The 25,329-nt window shown below is 42.6% G+C and overlaps 1 protein-coding gene across 1 annotated transcript in view; it reads left to right on the plus strand.

Moving 5' to 3' along the window:
* Window positions 1-5,216: 5,216 nt before the first annotated feature.
* The window catches only part of Lpin (phosphatidate phosphatase LPIN), a 79,582-nt gene continuing 59,469 nt past the window's right edge, over window positions 5,217-25,329 (plus strand). The window contains exons 1-3 of the mRNA XM_080279272.1: window positions 5,217-5,233; window positions 11,524-11,663; window positions 21,480-21,586. Coding sequence (XP_080135398.1) covers window positions 11,591-11,663; window positions 21,480-21,586 — 180 coding nt within the window. The 5' untranslated portion in view covers window positions 5,217-5,233; window positions 11,524-11,590. The remainder of the gene's footprint in view (window positions 5,234-11,523; window positions 11,664-21,479; window positions 21,587-25,329) is intronic.

Consider the following 25,329-nt stretch of genomic DNA (forward strand, 5'->3'; position numbering starts at 1 on the left):
ACTTGTTAACCGAACCAGAATGAATATGAAGAGAGAGAGAGAGAGAGAAACAAGACATTATGACTCTCCCAAGCTGGAATGGAAACTTGGGTACCCTGTAGATTGGTTAGGAGTCTTTATAAATACTGGGCTGACGGAAGCAAGAACTAATTATTGTCTAAGCTGGTACTTCTCAGTTTACTGTGTTTTTAAGATTGGAAGTTATGTCAGAGAACGTTGGCTTGGTGACAGGGATTTTCCTTGATTGATAAGTTGCCAAGTAGTCCATTTTCTGACGTCGAGCTGATCAAAGAAGTTATCAGCAAGTCAGAGATAGTATTTAACTACTTCACCCACCGTACCTATTTTTTTTTTTTCATTTTTGCTGTTTTCAGAAAGTATTATTAGGCTTAGGAGACTTTAAGCTGGGGGGCGGGGTTAAGACAAATCCGTATTCTCGTCTTCCTAAGCTATTTATATTACTTATTATACCTCACTCTCCTGTTGTTTGTTATATAAATCCTTCTAACATTGTCCAGTACTGCATAAATAACGTACAAAAGGACATTAACCACCCATATCCAAGAATAAATCGCTAAGGAAGAGGTGCTAGGGAGAGTCCTTACCCGATGAGAATACAGGTCATAGCCTTCATTGATCCCCCAACAGGACTACATGTAAAGGATTAGAGTGAATGGGGTATAGTTCCCTTGGTGAGGAATGTTGGGGATATTACCGGGTAGTGGACGTCACACAAGGCACCCCGGGATTACGTACAGCATTCCATTTTGGTAAGGAATTCGTAGCATGAGTGGGTAGACAGCGAAGTGTACATACCCATTTTCGTATATTCCCATTTTTGTATGTTCTTATTTTGTATTATTTCCATGTCGTATCTTCCCATTGTTATATGCTTTTCACATTTTTGTTTCGTATATTCCCAGTTTCGTCTGCAGTCCGCAGCATGCGCGGGTAGGTTGCGCGTTGTAGTCTAATGTATATTCCCGGAAGGCGTGGTGTCATTATGGTGCAATGGGACGTCCGCACGCTCACCCACCACGACAGGAGGCTTTGTAGCACTGCAATGTCAGCGATTTATTCTGCTAATTACAATTTAACATCTACATAATTGTTATATTGTTTTAGTATCAACAACGTGTACGTCAACAATATGCAAGAGGTTATTGAAGTTAATATGCATAATACTTTGCTTAACATGAAGTAGCCTATTACAAAATCTCCCAAACCAATTATGTTCGTATTCTCAACTTGCTACTGTATCTCTGCATATAAAACTTTAATGTTCTCGCTGATCATATGTATGCAGAATGTATAGATACTTAAAATTAATAACGAACATGAGAATAATAAGCAGTAATGCCTAATACATATCGTTAAATGTGTGTGTGTGTGTGTGTGTGGAGGTGCTAGAGACGCTCCTACCGATGAGAATAGGGCTTTTGACTCGGCCATGAACCCAGCCCAACCCCATCTTTCCCGCGCCATGTTCTTTGTTCACATTCTTAGCTCAGTACCATTTTTCCCCCAATTTGCCGTACCAACCGATATATTTGTAGACAGCTGCGAATGACGATGGGCTGTATTCTGAGTGATTTAGGAAACTTGGTAACACCTCTTTCTCAGCGATTTATTCTGCATATTACACTATGTCATGTAAGCATTAAAGCGAGATTAATAACTTGCACGAAATAAGGGCCAAATAAGTAGCTGAAGAAGAGAAACTAAGAAGTCTTTATGCCACCAAGAAGACAGCTGTGATTACGCCTGAAGTTATCGGTGCATGAGTGTGAACAAAAGGTGATTATTCTCCTGAACTGACTATTTTTACTGTATTTTGGCCTAAGATTGTCATCACCCCATCTTAAACGCTGAGTTGGAACAGAAAATTTAACACTAGAATGTGAAATTAGTCGGGATAAGTGCTTTGGGAAGACTGTAGACCCACAGTATTGTCTTTTCCTGCTACTGCGCTACATACTCATAAGCTGTAAACAAACGAAAATGTGGGCCACGTTAAGGTGTAAAAGGTATAGTAACAAGTGATATTAATTACTCTAACACATGTGGCCTTTACTTTTTTTATTGAGGGCATAGGTTAATGTAGTTTATCTACTTTAGCTTGGTCTGATATTGCCTTTTCCGTCTTGAATGCTGAGCTGTAAGAAGAGATTGATACTAGAACACAGCCCTTGTCAAGATGTAATGTGGAAAGGATGTACTGCCGTAGTACTGTCCTAGTTTTCCACAAATGGACGAAAACATCCGCCCAAGTTAGTGAAAGAACTAGGCCCATTAAACTTCCCAAACCTAGCGAGTTCTTGTTATCCCGTTCGGTAAGATCATTTTCTTTTCTGAGTGATGAATAGACGATTTTATACAGCTTAGGAAAGAGATTTGGTATTTACAGGATGAAAACCTATAACAAACCCCTGCAACTCGTAGGTTAGATGGTATTAGTTGTAGTATGGTAGTAGTAGTTGTAGTTGTTGTTGTTGTTATTGTTGTTTTTACCCCAGGCTCTTTAGTCTTGAACCCAGTGGACTGCAGGAAACCTACCACTTCAGCTGGTCGCACCCAGAGAACTTTTGCTGAGGTCATGGTGAAGGATTGTACACGTTTTGAATGCGGTTTATGAGGTGTGTTGTGTTGTGGTGTGCAGTGGGGGGTTGTATTGCAGTGTGAGCAGTGGATTATCTCTTTTTTTGGGGGGGAGGGGGATATTGTAGCATGGAAGGGTGGTGACCGCTTGGTTAAATCGTCAGGGGTTAAATTAATCAGTAGTAATCTTGTGGGAGCAAAATGCACTTCATTAGACGTGTGAAGGATTTATTGGCCGTGATTTTACCGTATTATTATTATCATTAGTAGTAGTAGTAGCAGTAGTAGTAGTATTTTTTGCTTTCTTGCTCTAGGTTCATTTAAAACGTGAACCCAATGGACTGCAGGTCGAAGCGGCCATCTCCCTGCAGTCCACTGTCCTTCTTGGGGAACAGGGAGAGAGTTGAGGACATTTGTATAACCAGGCAGTGAAGTCGACCTGTTATCTCGGTGCCATCACGTGAAGGCGTCCCTCCAGCACCAGATTTTACTGTAAGATGGTGAAATGGCTCAGATAATTCCGCATTTAAGCAGAATTTTCCTCTTTAATAACACTGAAAAAAAAACCTTGTGTATTACGTAAGAACAGCTATCGGAAACCGGCATTTTTATCTTTTGTAAGTTACAGGAAGGATGCACTCTTCCGGTAAGAAGGGTTTGTGTTCGACTCTGTCTCTCCTTGAATTCTCATTGTATTGGCTTCGTAACACTATATAATTTCTTATCTTTGTGCATCATCATCATTATCATCATCATCATCATCATTATTATTATCATTCATCATCCTTCCCATAGAAAGGCTTAGATCCAACCTCACCGTATAATTTATCCCTTCACCGTATCATTTATCCCTTCAGTACAATGACGTGTTTTCATTGTTCTTGCATTCGAACGAATTTATGTATCTGGACAGACCCCTCGCACTGAAGGGATTCATCATTATTATTATTATCATTCATCATCCTTCCCATAGAAAGGCTTAGATCCAACCTCACCGTATAATTTATCCCTTCACCGTATCATTTATCCCTTCAGTACAATGACGTGTTTTCATTGTTCTTGCATTCGAACGAATTTATGTATCTGGACAGACCCCTCGCACTGAAGGGATTAATGAAGGCTGTATCTAACCCGTGTAACTAGAAGACTCCTGAATAAAATATCGTCTGGAGGAAGAGGAATTAAACCAAAAAGACGTCCTCGGGCTGAAGGGGGTTAAGTGGGAATGATGATGATGGCGATGAATATTAAAACTCGCAAAAAGGATGTTGCCGTGAAATCCTTTAGCCAGTGAGAAAACGACATATTACACCTGACATTCTCTCGTGTGGTGTACTATCTAGTTTCAGCAATAATACAGTATATGTGTTCGTACCACTAAGAAGATACCTGGAGGTGTTGTGTGCAAAATAAACCCCTGAAGAAAAGGTGTCACGTTACATCCCACGCCAGCGTGTATGAATGGTAATGAATATTCCTTTGATTCACACGCCATCTCAAAATTCCAATAATTTGACCATCTTAACGGAGATTTTCGTCATTTTTTTAAACTTATTTCCCGCAGCTTGATATTGAAAAAGTAGTGTGGCTCGTCAGTTTCCTCAGCACCTTGTGACTAGCACCATATTCGACAGTAGTGATAAACTTAGAATACCAGATGGAGAGATGAAAGTTTTAGGCCGAGTATCGTGTGTTTTAACTGTGCGATTTATATTTGGCATAGTGTGTAAGGAAATACTAGGGGCCTGTGGTTGGTTTTATTGAGGCTACCGGTGGTGCAAGAAATGTGTATCCGGTGGGTGTTGTCTCGGTAAACATCGACCGGTTCATACTGTTCGCCACTCCCGGGACCAGAACCACTACGAAATATACGGTCAACTCCCTGTCGTAACTCAGATTTTGATTTACAGGGAGAATGAGGTATGGAAAGTTTCTGTACTCCTTACCTTATCAACTCCTGGGAAAACAAATCAGTTATGAACGTACGACGAGGAATGGATCGTGCGTGTGTTTGAGGGGAGTTTCCGTAGCTGGGTTTGTACACATATAAGGAGAGATAACCTATCGCGAAAAAGAAAATACAGTAATCTTAGCAGAACTGCTATTCTTAGTAATGCAGTAAATTTTCCATTAGGCGATGATGATCCCACAGAATAATGAGTGACCAAACAATTGAAGCTGTTTAGTACTGAAAGAATTTAGCTTTGCATTTTCTACTCATATTTTGCGTATCCCGAGTTTTGGCTGCTTCACGGAGAGAGAGAGAGAGAGAGAGGAAAGGAAAAGAAAAATGTCATGCGTTTCTGTTTTGTAAAATTCGAACTGGCAACTGAAGGGCCCACTCACCGAGCACAATCTTTGTTGGCGTAGAGTCTTTGGTTGTTATTATAGCTACTTTCAAAGCAATTTCCCTGTTAATCCGCGAATCAACACTCAGAGAAATATATGCATTCATAAATTTTAGGTTATATATATATATTGTTGTTCAAGTAGCAATGTTGGAGCAAGAGAATCGGCAACCAGCTTGATCGGGAAGGCCACTCAGCGAGCCAGGGTGATGCAGTGCGTCAAGAAGAGTGGGGTGGATAGCACTCACGTTTTGGACCTCTTCACTAAAACGACTTGCGTTCGTGATGTGAGTGAACCACAGCCTTCGCTCTGACATTAGTGATAGTTGAGGTTGAAGTGAACGTGCCCAGCGAGAAAATACGGCAGCATCACCTTACCGGCGGCGTGAAAACGTCTGGATTCATGTGTCTTTGTTATGTGTTCCCCCGTGGTGCACAGCTGATGGTAGTTGCCAGGAGAATGTGACTGTGGCGGCAACGGAACGAACCGATATCGCAATAACCATAAAAATACATGAGTACTAACGAATTTCTCCTTACTATCTCATTAGGATTGACATTAGTGATGCCGTAAAGTTAACCGAAATCCCGGAATTCGTGTACTTTGCGAGATTTCCCACGAAACGAGTATACTCCAGAAAACAGCGGTTGTGTTGTGTATTGATTTCCTCCCTAAAGTTCCCAGTCAGATTAAGGTGTGGCTGTGGTGATTCATCTGACACCCTAGGAAACTTGAAGTACTGAACGGGAGAAAGACGAAGCCTTGATTCCTCTCGCAACACTGAAAACTACCCAGTCTATTCCCCTACTTTGGCATCCCTCAGTTGGTATTCACTCGATTTGAAGTATCAAGTGTACATAGCGTTATTTTTTGTCAGTGTGGAACGTTGTTTAATGATGGCAAGTCAATATATAAGGCATACGTTAATGTTAGTGGTATTTTCGTTTTTTGTTCTACCGATAATTTAACGTAGTGTTAGAATATTCCTAAAGGTTATGATGACTTATCTGGAACAACACAGCACTCAGGAGTAAGGTTTGCTTGAATGTGAACTGGCTTAGGATCTGTTCAGCTCCTTTCTAGACGGAACTGGCTGCTTAACCTAACCCATGGGGACTTGTTCCGAATCATATTTCTCTCTCTCTCTCTCTCTCTCTCTCTCTCTCTCTCCTTTCATGTGTCTGCACAGTGCTGACATTCTGCTACCACAAACTTCAGTATTTAGGCATATTTCAGGCATTATAATAATGTCACACGAACTGAGTTTTGTATGCATACCTCGTCTTTATAATTGATAATTGTCTCAACCAGACTTTTTCTGGCAGGCTTGCTACTGGCCTTCGAACTTAAAATAATTTTCAGCCGAACTTCAGGGCGTACTTCTGCTATTCTTATAACTATCACGAACAGACTTGCTTCTGGTAGGCTTATTTCTGGCATTCTTTTATCATTTCCACAGCCTAACGTCAGTTTGTAATTGTTTCAGACATGCTATTGCCTATCGCACGAGCTAATTTCAAATTTAAGGCCTATTTATAACATTCTCATTTTTGCAACCCGACTGTCCTCGCGAAATAAGACTCGAGCTGATCGCCGATCGACCATGAGAAATCTTTTTAGTACTACAACTGTCACCACCACCGCCACCAACCACTGACACCACCACCAGCACTGCTGCTTCTTCTACTACTACTACTACATATTGTTCATGATAATTCTTATGGAATTTGGAACTACTTCGACATGCAGTCGTATATTTTTTCTTAAAACGCGATCAGCTGTCAGTGTTTATTGGCAGACGTAGCTGTCAGTGTAGGGATGTCGGTTCAGTGCCAAGTATTTACAAAGTGTCAGTTCCCTCACAATGTAAGTTTTGTTTTGCAGGAAGGGAACAGGGAATGTAGAATCTCCCCATCGTTAGTTCTTACAAATCACAGGTATGAAAGGATAATTATATATAGTAAGTTCTTTTTATTCATAGGAAAGACAAAGGAGAATGCAATATCTTCTCAAACCTCTTGTTCATTCTGCAAGTTATCAGTTAGAGTGGGAATAATCGCAAGGGCTACTGAGTCCAGGACGAACGTTCTACAAATGTCCCTGTCATAACTGCCTGTTAGAAACTAGAAGTTACAACCCCAGGCTCATCTGAACTTGGTGGACTGCAGGCTGAAGTTGCCCCCCTGCATGCCCCCAGCCCTTCTGTTGTGGGAGAAGGTAGTTGAGAGGCGCTTATATAACCAGGCTGAGTAACTACCTGTATGTCGGTGCTACCACATGAAGGCGTCCCTATCCAGAGGCTTGAGTTGCTTCTTTACTTTTCCTCTCAGTCCTGCAATAAATAAGTAGCCTACTACAGTATATTCTGTTCAGTTTGACGACGTAAACTTGCCATCTCCCAGTCTTCTATAGTGAGCTGTAAAAAGTGTTATTAAGACTAGAATATGGTGCTTGTCACGAAAAGTATAGAAAGGATGCTGGGCGGTAGTATTGTCTTATTCTGGCATTAAGATGCGGTACCTGAAGTAAACTGGTAAAGGATGAAACTCCACCAGGTTAAGGCGAACGAACTATACAGGGAACTAATCTTAAGTTTGTGACTCATCTTGAATTAGTACTGTTGGCACGAAATTACACAGTTTAACCATGAAATTTAGGGTTGTAAGTGGCTTTGGAGACATCGTAACGCCTCTCCCATAGCGATTTATGTTGGACATTATGCCTCATTATCCACGTGTACTGATGCAAACTGTGTAGATATTAAAACGATGGAAATACTGGTAATATACTGTACAAGAGAATGTTGAGGTGTAATATACTGTATACAAAATAAATCATTAAGGAAAGGATGCTGCGAAGATTCCGATGTCACAATATGATCCTAATACGGTACATAAAAGTTGCAATGCGATTTTTGTGTCATGTCCTGTTTCCGTGGAAAATGGGACAAAACATACTGGTGGTGTTTTGATGGAATGAGAATAGGTTGTGTAATTGCCACAGCTGTTTTACACACACACACACACACACACACACACCTGCCAAACTCCTACCTTAACCTACAGTACCTTGACTACCTACTTACTGACACACACACACACACACACACACACACCTGCCAAACTACCTACCTTAACCTACAGTACCTTGACTACCTACTTACTGACACACACACACACACACACACACACACACACACACACACACACACACACACACACACACACCTGCCAAACTACCTACCTTAACCTACAGTACCTTGGCTACCTACTTATTGACACACACACACCATAAGCTTTTATGGATGCGCATGTATATCATTGATATCCGCAAACCTGTGCACAAATATACTCGTACATCCTTTGTTAAACACACAAACACCTACCCACATACTCAGCCTAAGCTACATCCAGTAATTACACACACACACACACACACACACACACACACACACACACACACACACACACACACACACACGTTACGTCACTAAAGACCTGGCCTCTGTTATTAGACTTCCCCACAACGTTAATGTCTATATCAATCCCCTCATGTCTGAAGATGTCTCCCGTGCAGAATAAAATCGTCTGTAGTTGGCAAGATCAAAATATGAGAATATAAATGACGTCATTAGGTGTAAAGGATTAATATTGTGTTTCCGTTTCCTGTTGTACCTTGCTTACCATTTCATATTGGTTTTCCTACAAGTACTGCGTGTAGTTTTGTACGTTACCCTTTCCAGTTTCCCGTATATTGTCCCCTATGTACCTATCATCATCATCATTATTATTATTAGTTATTATTATTATTATTATTATGTTTCACTCCCCTTGTGTTTTTTTACTCATTTTTTCCATTAACTACTTTAATCAGATTTTCTCTCTATATTTTTTTTTTCCATTTCACATTCCCCATTCCTTTTCGTTGTAGGTTTCGCTTGTTTTTTTCTTTGTAGTTGCGTTTTCCTCATTAGATATCAACTTCCTTTTAAGTTTTTAGCATAGATACCGTTCCTCTCCTTTTTCGTGGTAGCATCCTGGTAACTTTTTTTTTTATTATTATTATTTGTCCTTTTCCTCTGCATCTATACTGATTAAGATGTAAGTTCCAGTTTGCCTTACAACTACCCACTGTTGTGTTGATAACCTTACATGTTAGAGTTACCCTTATCATAAACAACTTTGATGCTCTTCTTACACCTCGGTAAAATTAACCTTTTCATTGATCTACTTTTTTTGTTTATTTCTGATTACCAGGCTATTTTGTTTGACTTTGGAGAACCCTTCTTAGTGAAGGGATTAATGAAGGCAACATTTAACCCTCCAGTTTGAAATGTCTCAAGTTGAATAAAACCTTCTGGTCGTTGCAAGAATATGTTGAAAAAGGCAGGCTTATTGAAGGTGTTGTTGTTGACTTTGTGATTACCTCTGATATATTCCATTCAGTCTGCAACCCCCCCTCCCCATTTCTTTTGTCATTTTATTGCCAACCTCTAACGATTTTATTCAGCTTCGGGTAATTTTCAGAGAAGTTACATCCAGCCATGATTAACCCCTGCAGTACGAGAGACCTTTCCTAAGTTGAATAAGACCGTCTGGTATATGCAAGAATAAATTGGAAAGGACATCACCCAGATTCAGAGGGACACTGGGATATTCATAGGGCACACACAAGTCGATGAAATTTACCGTGGTAGAGATTATGTAAGTAGGGTTTCGATAATCTAACCTTGTATAACAGCTGATGAGGTAGCTAATGGGCTAGACTGAAACCTGATAATATCCTGCCCAGTATTAATTTCTTAACTGCATTGCAATAAAGAAAAATAAGTATCGTAGCCAGTAAATTTTAATCCATTCGATACTTGTACGATGTCATATTTTGTTCTTGCTGTTTGCAGACGATTTTATTGGGCTTAGGGGATAGGCCAGCTGCTTTTCGAAGTTGAGACCTCCTAACATAGCCTAGATGGACTGCTCTGCTGCCCGGATAAGCAAACTTCCCACAACTCCCTCCCTATCCCACAGACAACAAGTCCTTTCAGTACAAGAGGCCATACATAAGTTCAATAAAGTGGTCTGGAGGTATCAAGTTACGGCGCCATAGTTATTATTGAAGGAAGGTACCGGTACTACTATTAGCGTATGCGGTACGGTAGTGGACAGGTTTATTGGTTCAGTACCGGTAAAGCTCTTGCCAATAATTAAATGTTTACCATAAGAACATTCTAAACATAAGACTACTTTATTACTTTATTATTATTAGTAGTAGTAGTAGTAGTACGGTAGTAGTAGTACTGACAACTGTGTCAGTTCCGAATTTACCGCAGCACAAGTTTATTTTGTTAACGTAGAAGGGATTTTTGTTTCCCACTTACTCTTTTATCGGTGTTGGTGTTACCCAATATGTTTTTATTTGTAGGCTATATGAAGAAAGGTCTCTAGTCTCTATTTAAGGTCACGTAGTGGTGGGACTTCGAGGTAGCATAGACAATAAAGATTTGTGGACTTTTATACGAACATTAAGCATTGTATTTAACAATCGCATAGCGGTGTTTACCGGTATTGTTTTATGTTGACTAATGAATGAAAAAAACTTGCAAGTTTGGATTATTTATTTATTTGTATGTCAGTGATAGTGGAGCGTGTTTGACACGCAGCATAGACAAAAAGAATTTGAGGAATTTGATGAGAAAAGACGCGTTTTTCACTGTTATATTTACCTTGCATTTTTGTGAAGAAAGTTAAGTTGCAGCATATTTGGTCAGTGGTAGGCTAGTGTTAGGTCGTTATGTTGACCAGGTACGGTACTTCATCTAGCGATTTTCGTCTTCGATTACCCCAGTCGTAGGCCTTGGCGGCAAGCGTAAGAAAAACTGGACTCATGGATATTAATTGCGGAGCGTTTCAGCAGTTGTCTTTACGTGCTCACAAGCGTACGAGAGGGTGACTGTAGTTACATTGTACAGAAGAGTACCGGTACAAAGGGATCAAAGAACAATGCCTAGATGTAATGATCTTTTCGAGGCTTTTTGATACAGAGAAAACTATGACATTTAATTCTGTGAGGTGAGGATAATAATAGTGATTACATGACTGTTTGCAGTGAAATCATTTGTAGAAATTCAGAACTGCAAAGCTTGGCAGCCAGATTCCGTTTCACATTATATATACAGCATATACAAGATATAAAATATATTGAACGGTGATTATGGTAACTACATGTATATTACTGCTTATTATGGACTTAATTGTTCGTGAAAGTTCAAGAGTTTTACAGCTACTTTTGAGTTTAACAGCCAGATTGATACATCAAATTAACTACGGTAATTCATTCAAAATCACCACGTTACGGGGAGCTATGCTAGCATGATCTGTACGTAAACCCGTATATGGACTCAAGCGTATGGAAACACTGCAGGCCACATTTAAGCACAAGGTAGCAGTTAGTGTAACCTTTCAAAGCGCTCTTGATTGTTATGTTGATCTTTGCTTACGTTAAGGCCAGTAATGATAATCGTCTGTGGATTATTATTATAGTTCAAATTTAACATAACCTTTTATTTCCTTCAAACAGCAGTTAGTACAGAACAAAGGGGACTTGTGAGCCCCGCTAAGTTAAAAAACTAGAGTTTAAGAAGAGAATGAACTACATCGGCAAGTTCATATCCAACTTCAAGGACTTCTACAATGAAATCAACGCAGCTACTCTCACAGGTAAGAGAGAGAGAATGTGTGTGTGTGTGTGTGTGTGTGTGTGTGTGTGTGTGTGTGTGCGTGTGTGTGTGTGTGTGACTTCTACAGTGAAATCAGTTCATCTGCTCAGTTAAGGGTGCGATGGAAGGCTTTGTGTATTTGGTGAAAGTCGTTTGCTATACAAAGGGAGAAGCTTTGTTTGTGTGTGTGTGTGTGTGTGTGTGTGTGTGTGTGTGTGTGTGTGCGCAAGAGAGAGAGTTGTATCGTGTTTTGTGTACATATTCGTGTGCGAATTGAGATAGCAGTTTGGTCTACCTGTCTTGCACCTTTCATTTAACCTTGCACCGGTACCTTTGTGTGTGTGTGTGTGTGTGAGAGAGAGAGAGAGAGAGAGAGAGAGAGAGAGAGAGAGAGAGAGAGAGAGAGAGAGAGAATATGTTGTGTATTTTGTGTGCAAGTTTTTATTGACCTAATTGTATTCATTATCATTAACCTCCTAACCCGGAGAACGTTTTTATCTGCTAATATTTTTTGACCCACAGACAATCAGATTACGATACACTTGAGCTGCGATAGATGTGTCCTTCAATAACCACTATCAGGGGACTCCCAAGGTGAATAAAATCGTCTGGTAGCAGCAGGATTTACTGCCCAGAGACGTCAAGGGAATGGGAGGGTTGTTAGTGGATATCATTGGTCTCTTAGTAGCCTTTTATTTTTTCTAGATGTGATCACGCACCCTTCTTTGTCTGTATGACAGTGCGATATATTTTCCCTCGTGTGTATACTGTATAATCAGTTGGCTGCCCTTGATTATCACTTTTAACGTCGTCACTATGATGCCATTTATTTTCCTCACATACTTGTAATACCCGTACCTCTATGTCAGGTTAAAATGGCAGTGGGCGTGTTGCCTTCTCGCTCCCCTCACTCTACCAGATCATCATCGTTACTCAACATCCCTCCTTCATTGTAAAAAAATAAAATATGCCGTAACTCACTCGAGACTAAACATCCACATCAGTTAGGTCAGTTTAACTCGGATTTTCGTATTTAGGCCTGTTTAACTCGGATTTATATACCGGTAAATCCAGGTTTGTGGGTATTATTTTTGGTGTAGGCTGGGTCTATTTCTATGCCATCCACACCTAATATTATGCCCTGGGCCTGATTATATGACCTATACGAGTATACTTAATTTTATGCCCCGGACCTAATTCAAGGGTCTATGCGCTATACAGTACCGTGCTTAACTTTGTGGCCATTTCTAATTCTGTGCTCCCATTCCTAATTCTTTTACCACCGGACCAAATTCTGTGCCCCCAGACCAAATTCTATGACCCTCCGACCAAATTCTATGACCCCCAGACATCATTCTGTGACCCCAAGCCTAATTATCCTATATGACTCTTAGACCACGGAAGGATCCCAGCGGCAAGTAAAATCGTCTGACGATACCCAAAAATACTGTAGATCAGTCGTTCCCAGATGCTCAACCCCTCAGTCCAGTGACACATTCATTTCACTCTTGCTTCCAAGCGATGTTTTTGGCCCGTTCACAAGAGATTTCTCGAACTGGAGGTGTTAGATATATAGCCTGCAGCTTTTAACCTGGTCATTCCCAGGTTGAATATACTTGTCTAGAGGCAACAAGAATAATATTTTAGAAAAGTACCGGTACACTATGGCATAGGTGTCTGGTGGTAGCCATAGGAGTGAAAGTTTTAGGATCAGGCTGGGTCATGTACGGTATATATATATATATATATATATATATATATATATATATATATATATTTAATCCTTTATTATTATTATTATTACCATTATTCTTTATCCAATTTTAGGATAAACTTTCCGAACTGGTGAGGCCAGACAGTTTCCGTTAGCGCCATCACTAGTAGGCCTAGAGACATTCCCTGAGTTGAATAAGAGCATATGGAAATAGCAAGGATAAGTTAAGAGATACTGTGTCGTACATCATCGCATTAAACGAGTTACCTTGATTTTTTTTTTTTTTTTTTTTGAGTGGGTTGCTTATATTCAGCTTACGTAATCTCACCGCAGCGCAAGGGTTAATATTTTTTATTTCGTACAGTAGTTGCTCGGAGATTCAAGCTGTCTTTGTTCTCATAAATGTTTGCCCTTAGCTACCACCTGAGGATGCCTTGTCTCATGGTTGCCCTATTCCCAGTCACTTTGTTATTGTTAGGTACTGATTCACTGAACATTTGTTCTTTCCATTATGTCATCATCATCATCATCAGCAGCAGCAGCAGCATGTCTTCTCCTTTAACTTTTCATTTTCCATAGCTACCCACGGGCCATAACTCTACTGTGTAAGTGTCCATCATCATCATCATCATCATCATCATCATCATCATCATCATCATCATCATCATCACCACCACCACCACCACCACCACCACCACCACCACCACCACCACCACCACCACCACCACCACCACCACCACCACCACCACATTTTCTGCTCTTCACTACCGATACTTTAAGTTTGTGTCCGCATGGGTGGTACCGGTACTGGTATTGATCTAGGTGTCTGTCCCATCCTGCCTCACGGTCGGTTCTAGTCTAGCCCCACCATCCCCTTCACACCCCCAGGATTCGTCTAGACGCTGGTCCATTCCCCCTCCCCTACCCCGTGATGATCCTCCAGGCAATTGGTCCCCCCCATCTTTCCTCCCATCCCAGGCTTCCCTCCTCCCGCCCGACCCCACCCCTCTCCCCTCACCCTTTCATCTCTCCAGTCATTTCTACTTTTCATTTTCCCTCTCCTCTTCCCATCTTCCATTTCCACCTACTGCCTACCCCACCTTTCTTCCTTTCTTCATCTCCTTTCCCCTCTTCACCTTCTTTCTCCTCTTCTCATCTTTTTCCCTATTTCCCCTCTCATTTTCCGTTTTCCATCTTCCCTCTCATTCCTCCTTTCCCATTCCTCCCTCTTCCTGATTCCTCTTCCCCGCTTTTTCCTTTGCTCATCATCCCGCTCCCTTCTCTTCCTTTCCTCATCTTCCCTCTTTTCCTTTCTTCATCCTCCTCCTCCCGTCTCTTACTTCTTCCTCCACCCTCTGCCATCTCTTCTTCTCCCACCTTCCTTACATCATCCCTTTTCCCTGCAGACATTGGGTCTGTTACTGGGTTTCATATTACTATTACCGGTACTATTAATTTCAGTTGCTCTTTATTATATTACTATTATAATTACGTTAGTGGTCATCTATTACTATTACTATTAGTATATTATTTATGATAACGGTATTAATTACATCGAAAATGGTTTTTATTTTCATTATCATTGGGAGGTTGTTCCTCTGAATGCACAAGTGTGTCTAGACCACCTGATGGCCTGTTGACCACTCTCCATTCTGCACGGTCTCCTGTGGTGTGGTACCTGCAGTTTGGAGAGCAGCCAACAGGTAACCAAGGTGAGAAGGCTGTTTTTATTGATTATGGTAAACGGTATTAAAGAAGTGTCTGTAATGGGAAAGTAATATACAGTTATCTATTACTTTGCCTTCTGTTACTGTTACAATTACTATTACAGCCAGGAACTTGTGATCTATTACTATTACTAATACTGTTACTTTGAAAACCATGTAATAGTCTATTACTATTACTGTTACATATTACTATTATCCCATGTCTGCTTCCCTGCTCTTCCCGTCTTTCTTTCCCCTCCCCATCCTCTCCCCCACCCCTTTTCTCGTCTCCCCATCCCTACCTCTTCCCCCTCACTCATTCCCCAACACTTGTATCCCTCCCCATTTACCCCTTCCCTCTCTTCCGTTTCCTCCCGTCACTCATCCCCTTTACTGCAAGAGGTTTCCCCAAGCTAAATAAAATCGTCATGAGATAGCAGGAATAAAGCAGTAAAATGCGTCACTGGATTCAAGTTTTTTAATCACTTACTGCTTGGCCATGTTCTTTAACGTCTTCACTACAGTGGCGACTTTATTCAGTATTTCTTCTTTAGTCTGTACACACACACACACACACACACACACACACACACACACACACACACACACACACACACACACACACACACACACACACACACACACACACACACACACCAGTATCAGTCTGTCTTTCTGTATCTGTCTATCTGTGTCTATCTCTGTCTGCTAAGCTAGGTAAAATAATGTGAATGTAGCAGAAATACAGAACAGCTATACGTTCTTCGGCTGAAGTTGTTAAAAATATCCGCGGTAGAGGCTGTGTCCTTTCTGTCAACCTTGTGTGTGGCAGCTCAGGGATTTTCTGAAGGGTAGTGAAAGGAGTGTTGAGGCTGGGTACTGACCACTCATTCACACCCCCACACTCACATAGCCTAGGTGGAAAGGCAGGAGGGTTAGGAAGAGGCTAGGACGTATGTAAAGCACAGGCGGCGAAACGGAAGATAATGGCAGCTGGTAGGTAGGTTTCAAGGCTCAGGTGGTCAGACAGAAGGTAGTAGAGTGTTAAGAGGAGGTTATGGCAGAGACAAGACACTGATGGTGAAAAAGATGATAGTGGTAGACTGATAGTAGACGTTGGTATGGTGTAGGGAGGGTAGTTCAGATACAAAGGTACAAATGATGGAAAAAAGTTAGTGGTAGTAGACAGTGGTATGGTATAGGTAGGGGGAAGGGGGACAGCTACGGTACAAGGCACAGATGATAATACAGGGGACAGTTGTAGTAGAGTGGTATGGTGTAGGTTTCGTTATTTGACTGTTGCGGACTGGCGTTAACTTGTAAACTTCCACCTCACAGACTCAGTGGCAGTCAATGGGGTTTCAATGTGCATCAAGGGCGTCCCCTAAACAGAAGGCCAGTGCCAACCCAACCCATCCACCGAGTCGCCCAAAGGTGACTGGCCATTCATTCACACCCCCACACCCACATACCCTTGTCAGTTTTTACCCCTTCCCCCATCCTCCCTTCTTCCCTGTTACCCTGCTTCACCTCCCTGCCACTATTTTTACCCTTCTCTTACCCGCTTCACCTTCCTTCCCTCTCCTCACCCTCTCATATCTCGTTTCATCTTTATTCACCCCCACCTTTCCCATCTATCACCGTTTTTCACATTCTTCCCCCTCCTCCTTTTTGTCACCTTGTGTGTTTTGCTGGGCTGGGTGCTCACGCCCACACCCTAATGCTCTCTCCATCCCTCTGGCTCCCTTCTGTGCATTCTACCTTCCTTTCTTTACCTCCTACCTCTCTTCATCTCCTCGTCATCCTTCTTACCCCTTTTGCTTTTTGTACTTCGAAAATCAACGTGGAAAAATAGCGCGCGCGCGCACACCTTACCCCTTTTGCTTTTTGTACTTCGAAAAATCAACGTGGAAAAATAGCGCGCGCGCGCGCGCACACGCACACACACACACACACACACACACACACACACACACACACACACACACACACACACACACACACACATTTACCTACCCACCTGTGTGGAGTACATCTCGCATGTGTGGAGTACAACTCGCATGTGTGGGGAGGTTCTCCACAAACAGCTCTTCTCAATAGGGTGGAGTCAAAGGCTTTTCGTCTCATTAACACTCCTCCTCTTACTGGCTCCCTTCAACATCTGCCTCTTCGCCGCACTGTTGCATTTTTATCTCTTCTATCGCTACTTCAATGGTCGCTGCTCCTCTGAACTGTCTGCTTTCATTCCTCGACCTCTTTGACGGGCACGTAGCACCCGACAAGCAGCAAACTCTCATCCCTTTTCTGTCCAGCTCTCTAATGCAAGAGTTAACCGTTACTCCCAGCCCTTCATTTATGCAACAGGTCAGCTCTGGAACTGTCTCCCTCTGTCTATTTCCTGCTTCCTATGATCTCCAGTCTTTCAAACGCAGTGTGTCCAGACATCTCGAAATGATCGGATCTTGAATTTGGCTCTCTCTTGTATTTTGTTCTTCTCTTGGAAGGAACAGTTTTTGCGGGCTTGTAGCCTTTTGTTCCTTCTTCCTAGCATAAGAAAAAAAAAAAACTATGCATCCCCCCATGCACACATGTTCACTTTCACCAATTCATTCACACCATCAGTTATCCAGTCTGCTGGCTTACTCTCACTCACTGACAGATTCACTCACATATCCCAATTATCTCGTCTGCTGGCTCACTCGCCCACAAACTCCATCATGAATCATCCGCGGATTCGCCTTGGCTTCGCTACATCAACACTCACTCACACGTCTCACAACTCTTTGATAGCTAGATTTATCAGAGTTCCCCCTCACTGAACTTGCCTTTCATGCCGTATAGTATCTGTTTTGTAAGAACTTTATGCCTATTGAACGCACTCCATCGTTGTGGGAAGTAATTTTGAGCTTAGAAGAAATTAACAAATGTCTTTCATGCGTCGTAGCCTTCATAGTTCTGTTTTGTTGCCTAGACCTTCCCGTTTCTGATTCAGTCTTTGTTATGTAAGATTTTCACATGTCTTATCCACATTGCATCACCCCAAGCTGATTCTGTCTTTCTTGCCTTTTTTATTTGTTGTATACGGTATATAAGACCACGTGGCTCAAGCACGTTGCCACCCTTCCCTAAAATCATCTTTGAGGCGTTCTGTATTGTATAACATTTTTAAGAACTTCACGAGTGTTCAGCACATATCACCCTTAGCTGAACCTGTATGTCATGCCTTCTGTATCAGTTTTGTAAGAACTTCACGTGTCTTTAGCGTATTCCATTGTCGTTAGAAGTGTATGTGTTTGAAGGAAGTACGAAAATTGAGATTGGATGATAGTTAATCCATTAAGCCATGTGTCTTTTTACATTAAGCCATGTGTCTTTTTGCGACTCGGTATCCCCAGACGATAATATTCTCACTAGGAGATATTTGAAAGTTCAGGGGTCAAGTGTAGCCCTCAGTATAGTAGGTTTGTTATCATCTGAAGGAACTGGGTCGCTCCTGTACCATGAATCCTAAGTGGGGGTTGTGGGAAATTCAATGAGCCTTATGAGGTCGGAATTAATCTCCTCGGTTACTAGACAAATCAGCCCTCCAGTCTGACCACACGAAGCCATCAATCGAGCTGGAAGGGATTTAGTAGCATGGAAGGGATTTACTAGCTTGTTATTTTAAACAAGAACAAAGGAAGGGAAGAAGCATTAAATACCCTCCTTTTTTCGAGATTCTTCCTAAGTTTAACAAAATCGCTTTTTTTTTTTTTTTATGTGTCCGACTCTGTGCATAGGCTTCACAGCCTGCTATCAAGGCCCAGCAGTCCTCCTACATACCATACACCTATACATGTCACCACTTCGGCGCTAACACCCACCGTCCATATTGAATACATGCTAGGGCTGTCTCATACAGGACTGGTGTATTGGTATTAGCGGGGGTATTTTTACGACATGTCGGCGGGTCTTCTGGTAGATTAGTAAAGCCTAATTTAATGAAATTCAAATCCTTAAACTGTTCCCTGCCCCAGCTGGGATTTGAACCTGGGTCCGTTAGGACCGCACGCCACCTCTCTACCGATTGAGCCACCGCCTGGAGGTAATAACAATGAAATAAATAGTTTACCGTTACCGTATATATCATCGTAGGGAAGGGCTGATGATGGTGTTTTTATCGACCCACCGGACCGGTTTCTGATGCCGTAAGGGGCTTTGTAACTCCTCTTCCTTAGCGATTTATTTTGCGTATTACACTTTGACATGGTCTTCTGTGTTATTTAGCTATTTAGTTTTAATATCGACCTGTTTGCTTCAGTAGCTTACATGAGAGTATTGAGATGTACTGTGCGTACCCGGGTAATAAGTCGCTGAGGAAAATGTGTTGCGATATCTTTTATGCCACTTAGAAAACGGTCAGATCGTCTTATCCATCGACCTTTGAGCGGTATTACGAGTGAGTTTGGAGTTATCATAGCACCTTTTCCTTAGCGATTTATTCCTCACATTACACTTCAGTATCGTTTTCTTTGTTATTGATGTAATCTCTGTCGATACGAAAGTGTAAAATAGAACATAGATGTGACTGTTGTAATATACAAAATAATCGCTGAGGCAAAGGTGCTACGAAGCCTCATATGGCGCTTATAATATTTTGACAGACAACTGTCCTCTTCAGTGCTGAACTGTAACAGGAGATGAACACTACAATATGGTGCTAGTCACGAAGAAGTGTTGTGGATAGGATACAGGGCCGTAATGTTGTCTTACTCTGACATTGAGCTACGGGAAATAGACCACAAAAGGACGCATATCACCGCCAAGTGAAATCAATGACCTGTATGTGTATTTTGCCTTCCTCCTTCATACCCTGACTCATCCGTCTGTCCGCCCCCTGACTCATCTCCCCTGAGTCACCTTCACCTCCACACCCTCACCCACGCAACGTCTTTCCCCACACACACACACACACACACACACACACACACACACACACACACACACACACACACACACACAGAGGAAAACATGGGCTTAGCTCAAGTCCTGTAAACTATGGTACTTAATAGGTAACTCCCCCCTTTCTCTCTCTCTCTCTCTCTCTCTCTGTCTCATCCGGTCACATATCACGCAAGTTTGTTTGCATTATGCTTTTCTGGTTACTGTACTGCACTCAGGGGGGTACCTAACGATTTGAGGGCCTGAAAGGCTAGGTTCATTGCGGGGCCCCCCGCCTGGAGGGGGGGCCCCGCAAAGAACCAAGCCCCGCTAATTCTCAAAATTATCTAATATCTCAGTCGGGATTGTCGGGATGATAAATATATACTTTTTTTAATATTAATAAAAAAGCTTATAAATTTTTAAGGCTTTTGGGGACCCCTTCAATTGGGGGCCCGGGGGGCAGTTTCAAACAGCCGCCTCCCCAGGTACGCCACCGACTACACTCATTCTTTAGGAGCGGTTGTTTAGTTAGGCCTCATCGGGAGTGATGGAGAGAGAGAGAGAGAGAGAGAGCATATAGCCTGTTATCATGTACGAGTAGCTTGCCTCTGTGATGGTTGATGATGAGATGTTTTTTGTTTGTGATGGTGCGGTAGTTAGGTTGATGCTGTGTGTGTGTGTGTGTGTGTGTGTGTGTGTGTGTGTGTGTGTGAGTAATTGTAACTGCGTTTAAGCGTATTCAAATTTGTGGCGGTTGTGGTAACGATGATTGTGTGTGTGTGTGTGTGTGTGTGTGTGTGTGTGTGTGTGTGTGTGTGTGTGTTTTAGTAATGGTGATGATGAGTTTAATCATATTAGAATTTGTGATGATTGCGGTAATAACGATGGTTTTGTGTGTGTGTGTGTGTGTGTGTGTGTGTGTGTGTGTGTGTGTGTGTGTGTGAGAGAGAGAGAGAGAGAGAGAGAGAGAGAATAGTAATGGTTATACTTATTATGCCACCCATACTTCAATTATCTTTCACAGGAACTGCTACATATCATAATCACCGGTATCCGCTAATCACGCGCAGGTGTGTCTGGTACCGGTATCATGCATAAACCTTTTAAAAACGTAAATTGCCCATGAAGTTGCAAGTTTATTCTTATACACTTGTTTTGCTGCCAGGTTTAGTCACAGTGAACATAAAGTTGTTTGGTAACATAGGCTATATTAGAATAAAGTAACTCTCTTCAGCTGTGGATGTATATATGGTTGCCCAAGTACGGCCGGTCGGCCAGTTCCCTGGTTATACAAACGTCCCTCAGTCACCACCTTATCCCTCGAAAGGAGGATGGCGGACTGCAAAGTAGGGCAACTTTAACCTGTGGCCCCCCGGGTTTACATTCAGATGAGCCCACAGGTGCCATTGGCATGGTTTTGTTGCAGCAAAGTGGTGCTGATAAAGTAGTCTAATCTATCTTGTATGACCCGCAGGCGCCATCGACGTGGTGGTCGTGCGGCAGGAGGATGGCAGCCTGCTCAGCTCGCCCTTCCACGTCAGGTTCGGCAAGATGGGAGTCCTTAGAAGCAGAGAGAAGGTGGTAAGTATTATGTAGCTGTCCTGTCTGACGATGATAGGGACGCCTGCATGTAGTGGTGCCAATATAGCCAGGTGGCTTTACTGCCTGGTTATACGAACGCCCGCCAGCTACTTCCCTGTCCACCGAAAGGAGGATGGTGGACTGTGGAAGGACAGTTTAAGCCTGTAGTGCGCTGGGTTCACATTTCTGATGAGCCTGGGAGTGGGGCCACAATAACATCAACACTGCCTGGCTTTGAAGTTCCCTACCATAACCCTTCAGTCCGGGGACGTATTTCTGATGATACTCCTGGTTACTGCAGGGTGTTTAGCAGTTTTGGCAGGCTACCCTAGTGGTGTAAAGATATTGAAGGCTCTTTCCGTATAACCTCGTTCAGTTCGAAAAGTCTTCTAAGGTTAAAAAAATACCAAGAATTAAATTAAAATACTTCTTCGGATTGAAAGGGATAGAAATGGTGGGCCGTCCTTGTGAGTATGATTTGTTTTTTCGGGAAAGATAACAACAGTACTTGGTTTCCACGTATCGCTCCCTTCCCTCGTTTCCCCGGTATTATGTAGAAGTACCGGTACCTCTTTCTCTTAACTATGGTTTGCAGGAAAGACAAGAACAGTGCTTTGTTTCCGCATATCTTATCCTTCCCCTCTTCGTCCTTTTTAGCTCCTCTTTCTTTGTTTTTTCGCTCCTCCTCCTCCTCCTCCTCCTCCTCCTCTCTTTGAAGACGATATCTTAACTCCTTAGTTCGTCCAAAGCAGTGGAAGGGATTATTGAGATCAACATATTTGCTTGGTTTGATATTCTTCCTCCCGCTACCTCTGCCCTCAACCACTTGCTTTTTGTTCCCCCCCCCCTCTCTCTCTCTCTCTCCGTCACAGTTTTCCTTTCCCCTTTCGTCTTTCTTACATTTTTTTTTTTTTTATTGGTCTGTAGTTTGTGGGTGCGCAAAGAACGGGCAGTGTCGCAAGTGTAACATTGTGAATAACTTGAATATGTGTGTTTACTGTAGTGAAGAAAGCAAGAATTTATTTACACGTGTCAGGTAATCAGCACATTCTGGACAGTCATGCTTAGATCATGACAGAAATATTCGGTCTTCAAACACCTCTGTGTTGTTTTTTCTGCTGTGAGTGTGTGTGTGTGTGTGTGTGTGTGTGTGTGTGTGTGTGTGTGTATGTGTGTGTGTGTGTGGCACCGATATACAGTAGCACGGCAGCGGAACTCCCTGGTTGTATAATCTTCCCTTGTCAACTGCTTCCCTATTCCCCGAAATGAGGAAGGTGAACTGTAGGAGGAGGGCAATAGGGTTTAGGTTTTAGGTGAGTCTGGGGATAGAACAGCAACAACAACAGCCTTACCTCTATATAGCATTGTTCAGTTTAGGTAGAAATTTCCGGCTAGTGACGTGGCAATAACAGTTTCCAAGAAGAAATTAGGAATATGTAACTAGTGTGATGCTGGTACAATGGGCACCCGTATGTTTATCCGGATTACACGATCTATCCGGCTTTTGCCTTCGCACAAGACTACCATTCCCCAGCCTCTTCACTTCCATTATGGCTTTTATATCCAGTTTTTATTACACAGATTTTGTTCATCGTGGGGAAGAACTCTGTGGGACTTTTATTTGTGTTTCCCGCTGCCTATGACCTCCAGCCTTTTCCAGGCGTCGTGAAATGAACTCACTGTCATTTTGGTTCTCTTTTAATCAGGAAACTTCCAGCCTTTGTTTCTTCCCTTCCTGTAATCAAATCTTAATCTGAACAAGATCGTCTCTAGAAGGAGGAATAGATAAGAGACGCCTCTCGATTGGAGGGGATGATGCGGTGTTTCTGAAGCGTGATGACATGTGCGTGTTCGTGTTTTTGTCCCTAATGTGTTGGTGAGAGGGAGTAGGAAGCTTCAGGTTCAGGTTACCCTTCTCTGGAACTCAGCTGTTGCCTCACCACACTCTTCCCGCATTCCCTCTCTCCCTTCCTTCCTTCCTTCCTGCTGATTCTATTCCTCCCCTCCCCCCCCCATCTCTGCTGCATGCTTTCTTTCCTTCCTTCCTTCCTTCCTTTATTCATTCATTCATTCATTTCATTGTACTGTCTTGTTTCATTTGTTCTTTTTCACCACTCCTGTACTTCCATCCCTTCATAATCCTTTTCATCCTTTGACTGCCTCTTTTCCTCCCTCCGTCCCTCCCTGTCTTGCTACCTACCTTTCCCTCTCCCATCCTTCATTCTACTGTACTTTCCCTTGTCCTCCTCCGCTCTCCTTCACTGCCCCAGCACTTTCTTCCATCGGTATATATCTTCCTGACTTTTCTCCTTCTTTCTTTCCTTCAGTCCTTCCTTCTTTTCACCATCCAACCTATTTTCTTTCCCTCTGCTGCCACTTTTCCCCACGTCACTGTCCCTGACTCCATTCCTTCTTTGCTGCCTGCCTCCCACGGCCTCACCTGGCTTCCCCCCCTCCCTCCCTCCCCATCATTCCTTCGACCTTTATTATGCCCAACCTGCCAATCCTAAAATCGTCTGGCTGTGGCAAGAGTAAAAGACCTCTGTACACTGGAAGCCTTAGGTGTCGTGGTTCCCTTGTTTTTATGTACTATTAATGCTGTCAAACGTAGGTAAGATGTCCCCTCCGCCCTCTCTCTCTCTCTCTCTCTCTCTCTCTCTCTCTCTCTCTCTCTCTTCCTCCCCCTGTAGTCGGATAGAAAATACAAAAGAAAGCAAGGTGTAAGAAACCTGTTAATCCTTGCAAAGCTGTGTGTTATAGTGTGGGTACTTAAACTAGCGTAACCATTCTCTGATTCAAAGACAAGGAAGGAAAGTAGGAACGAAGGAAGGAGGAAGGAAAGCGAGCTGATGGGCAGAAAAGGATGAACACTACATTAGGGAGAGGGAGAGGCCGCTGAGGAAGGGAAGGAGGGAAGAGGGGGGGAGAGGGAGGGAGGCAGGTGGGAACAGAGAAGGTCGGGTAGAAAGAACCATCACAACACCATCATATGTAGTTAAAGTAATGGATGAAATAGCTGTAGCCCAGGACGCCATTCCTAAACACACACACACACACACACACACACACACACACACACACACACACACACACACACACACACACACACACACACAAGACATCGCTAATATGCCAAGGTATATAAATAGTAAAAAAAAAAAAGAAAAAACTCAAGCCCAACACTAACAACAGGTAATCTACACCGAGCAGCTACACTCAAGCACTTTTCTGTTTCACATATTATGCCTTCCTTACCAAACCTCTTCCCTTGCATACAAATCACTCTGTATAATAATAATAATAATAATAATAATAATAATAAATTGCCATCTGGTCATGAAGGGAACACAAAAGGGAGGATATCGTCGTGAGGAAAGAGGAGGGAAAGGAGGAGATAGAGATGATGGGAAGGAGGAAAAAGGAGGGAGGGAGGGAAGGAGAGGAAGGAGAGAACAAAGGGGAGGAGAGGGAAAGTTCAAGAAAATGGGAAGGAGGGAACAGGGAAAGAGAAAGGGTGGGAAGAGTGAGGAGAAAAAGAAAATTAAGAGGGAGGGAGAAAGGAAGTGAACAGGATGGGGTGGGAGGTGAAGGAAAGGAGGGAAAAAGTGGAAGGAATGATCATATGGGAAATACCAGTGGTAGGGAAAAATGGTGAAACATGATGATGCGTCGGAGAGAGAGAGAGAGAGAGAGAGTTGGGAGGGATGAAGGGAAGAATGGGCAGGAATGAAGTAGGGAGGGAC

The sequence above is a fragment of the Coenobita brevimanus genome, chromosome 8, assembly GCF_032717465.1.
Source record: "Coenobita brevimanus isolate Jiangsu-jjx chromosome 8, ASM3271746v2, whole genome shotgun sequence".
Classification (NCBI taxonomy): Eukaryota; Metazoa; Arthropoda; class Malacostraca; order Decapoda; family Coenobitidae; genus Coenobita; species Coenobita brevimanus.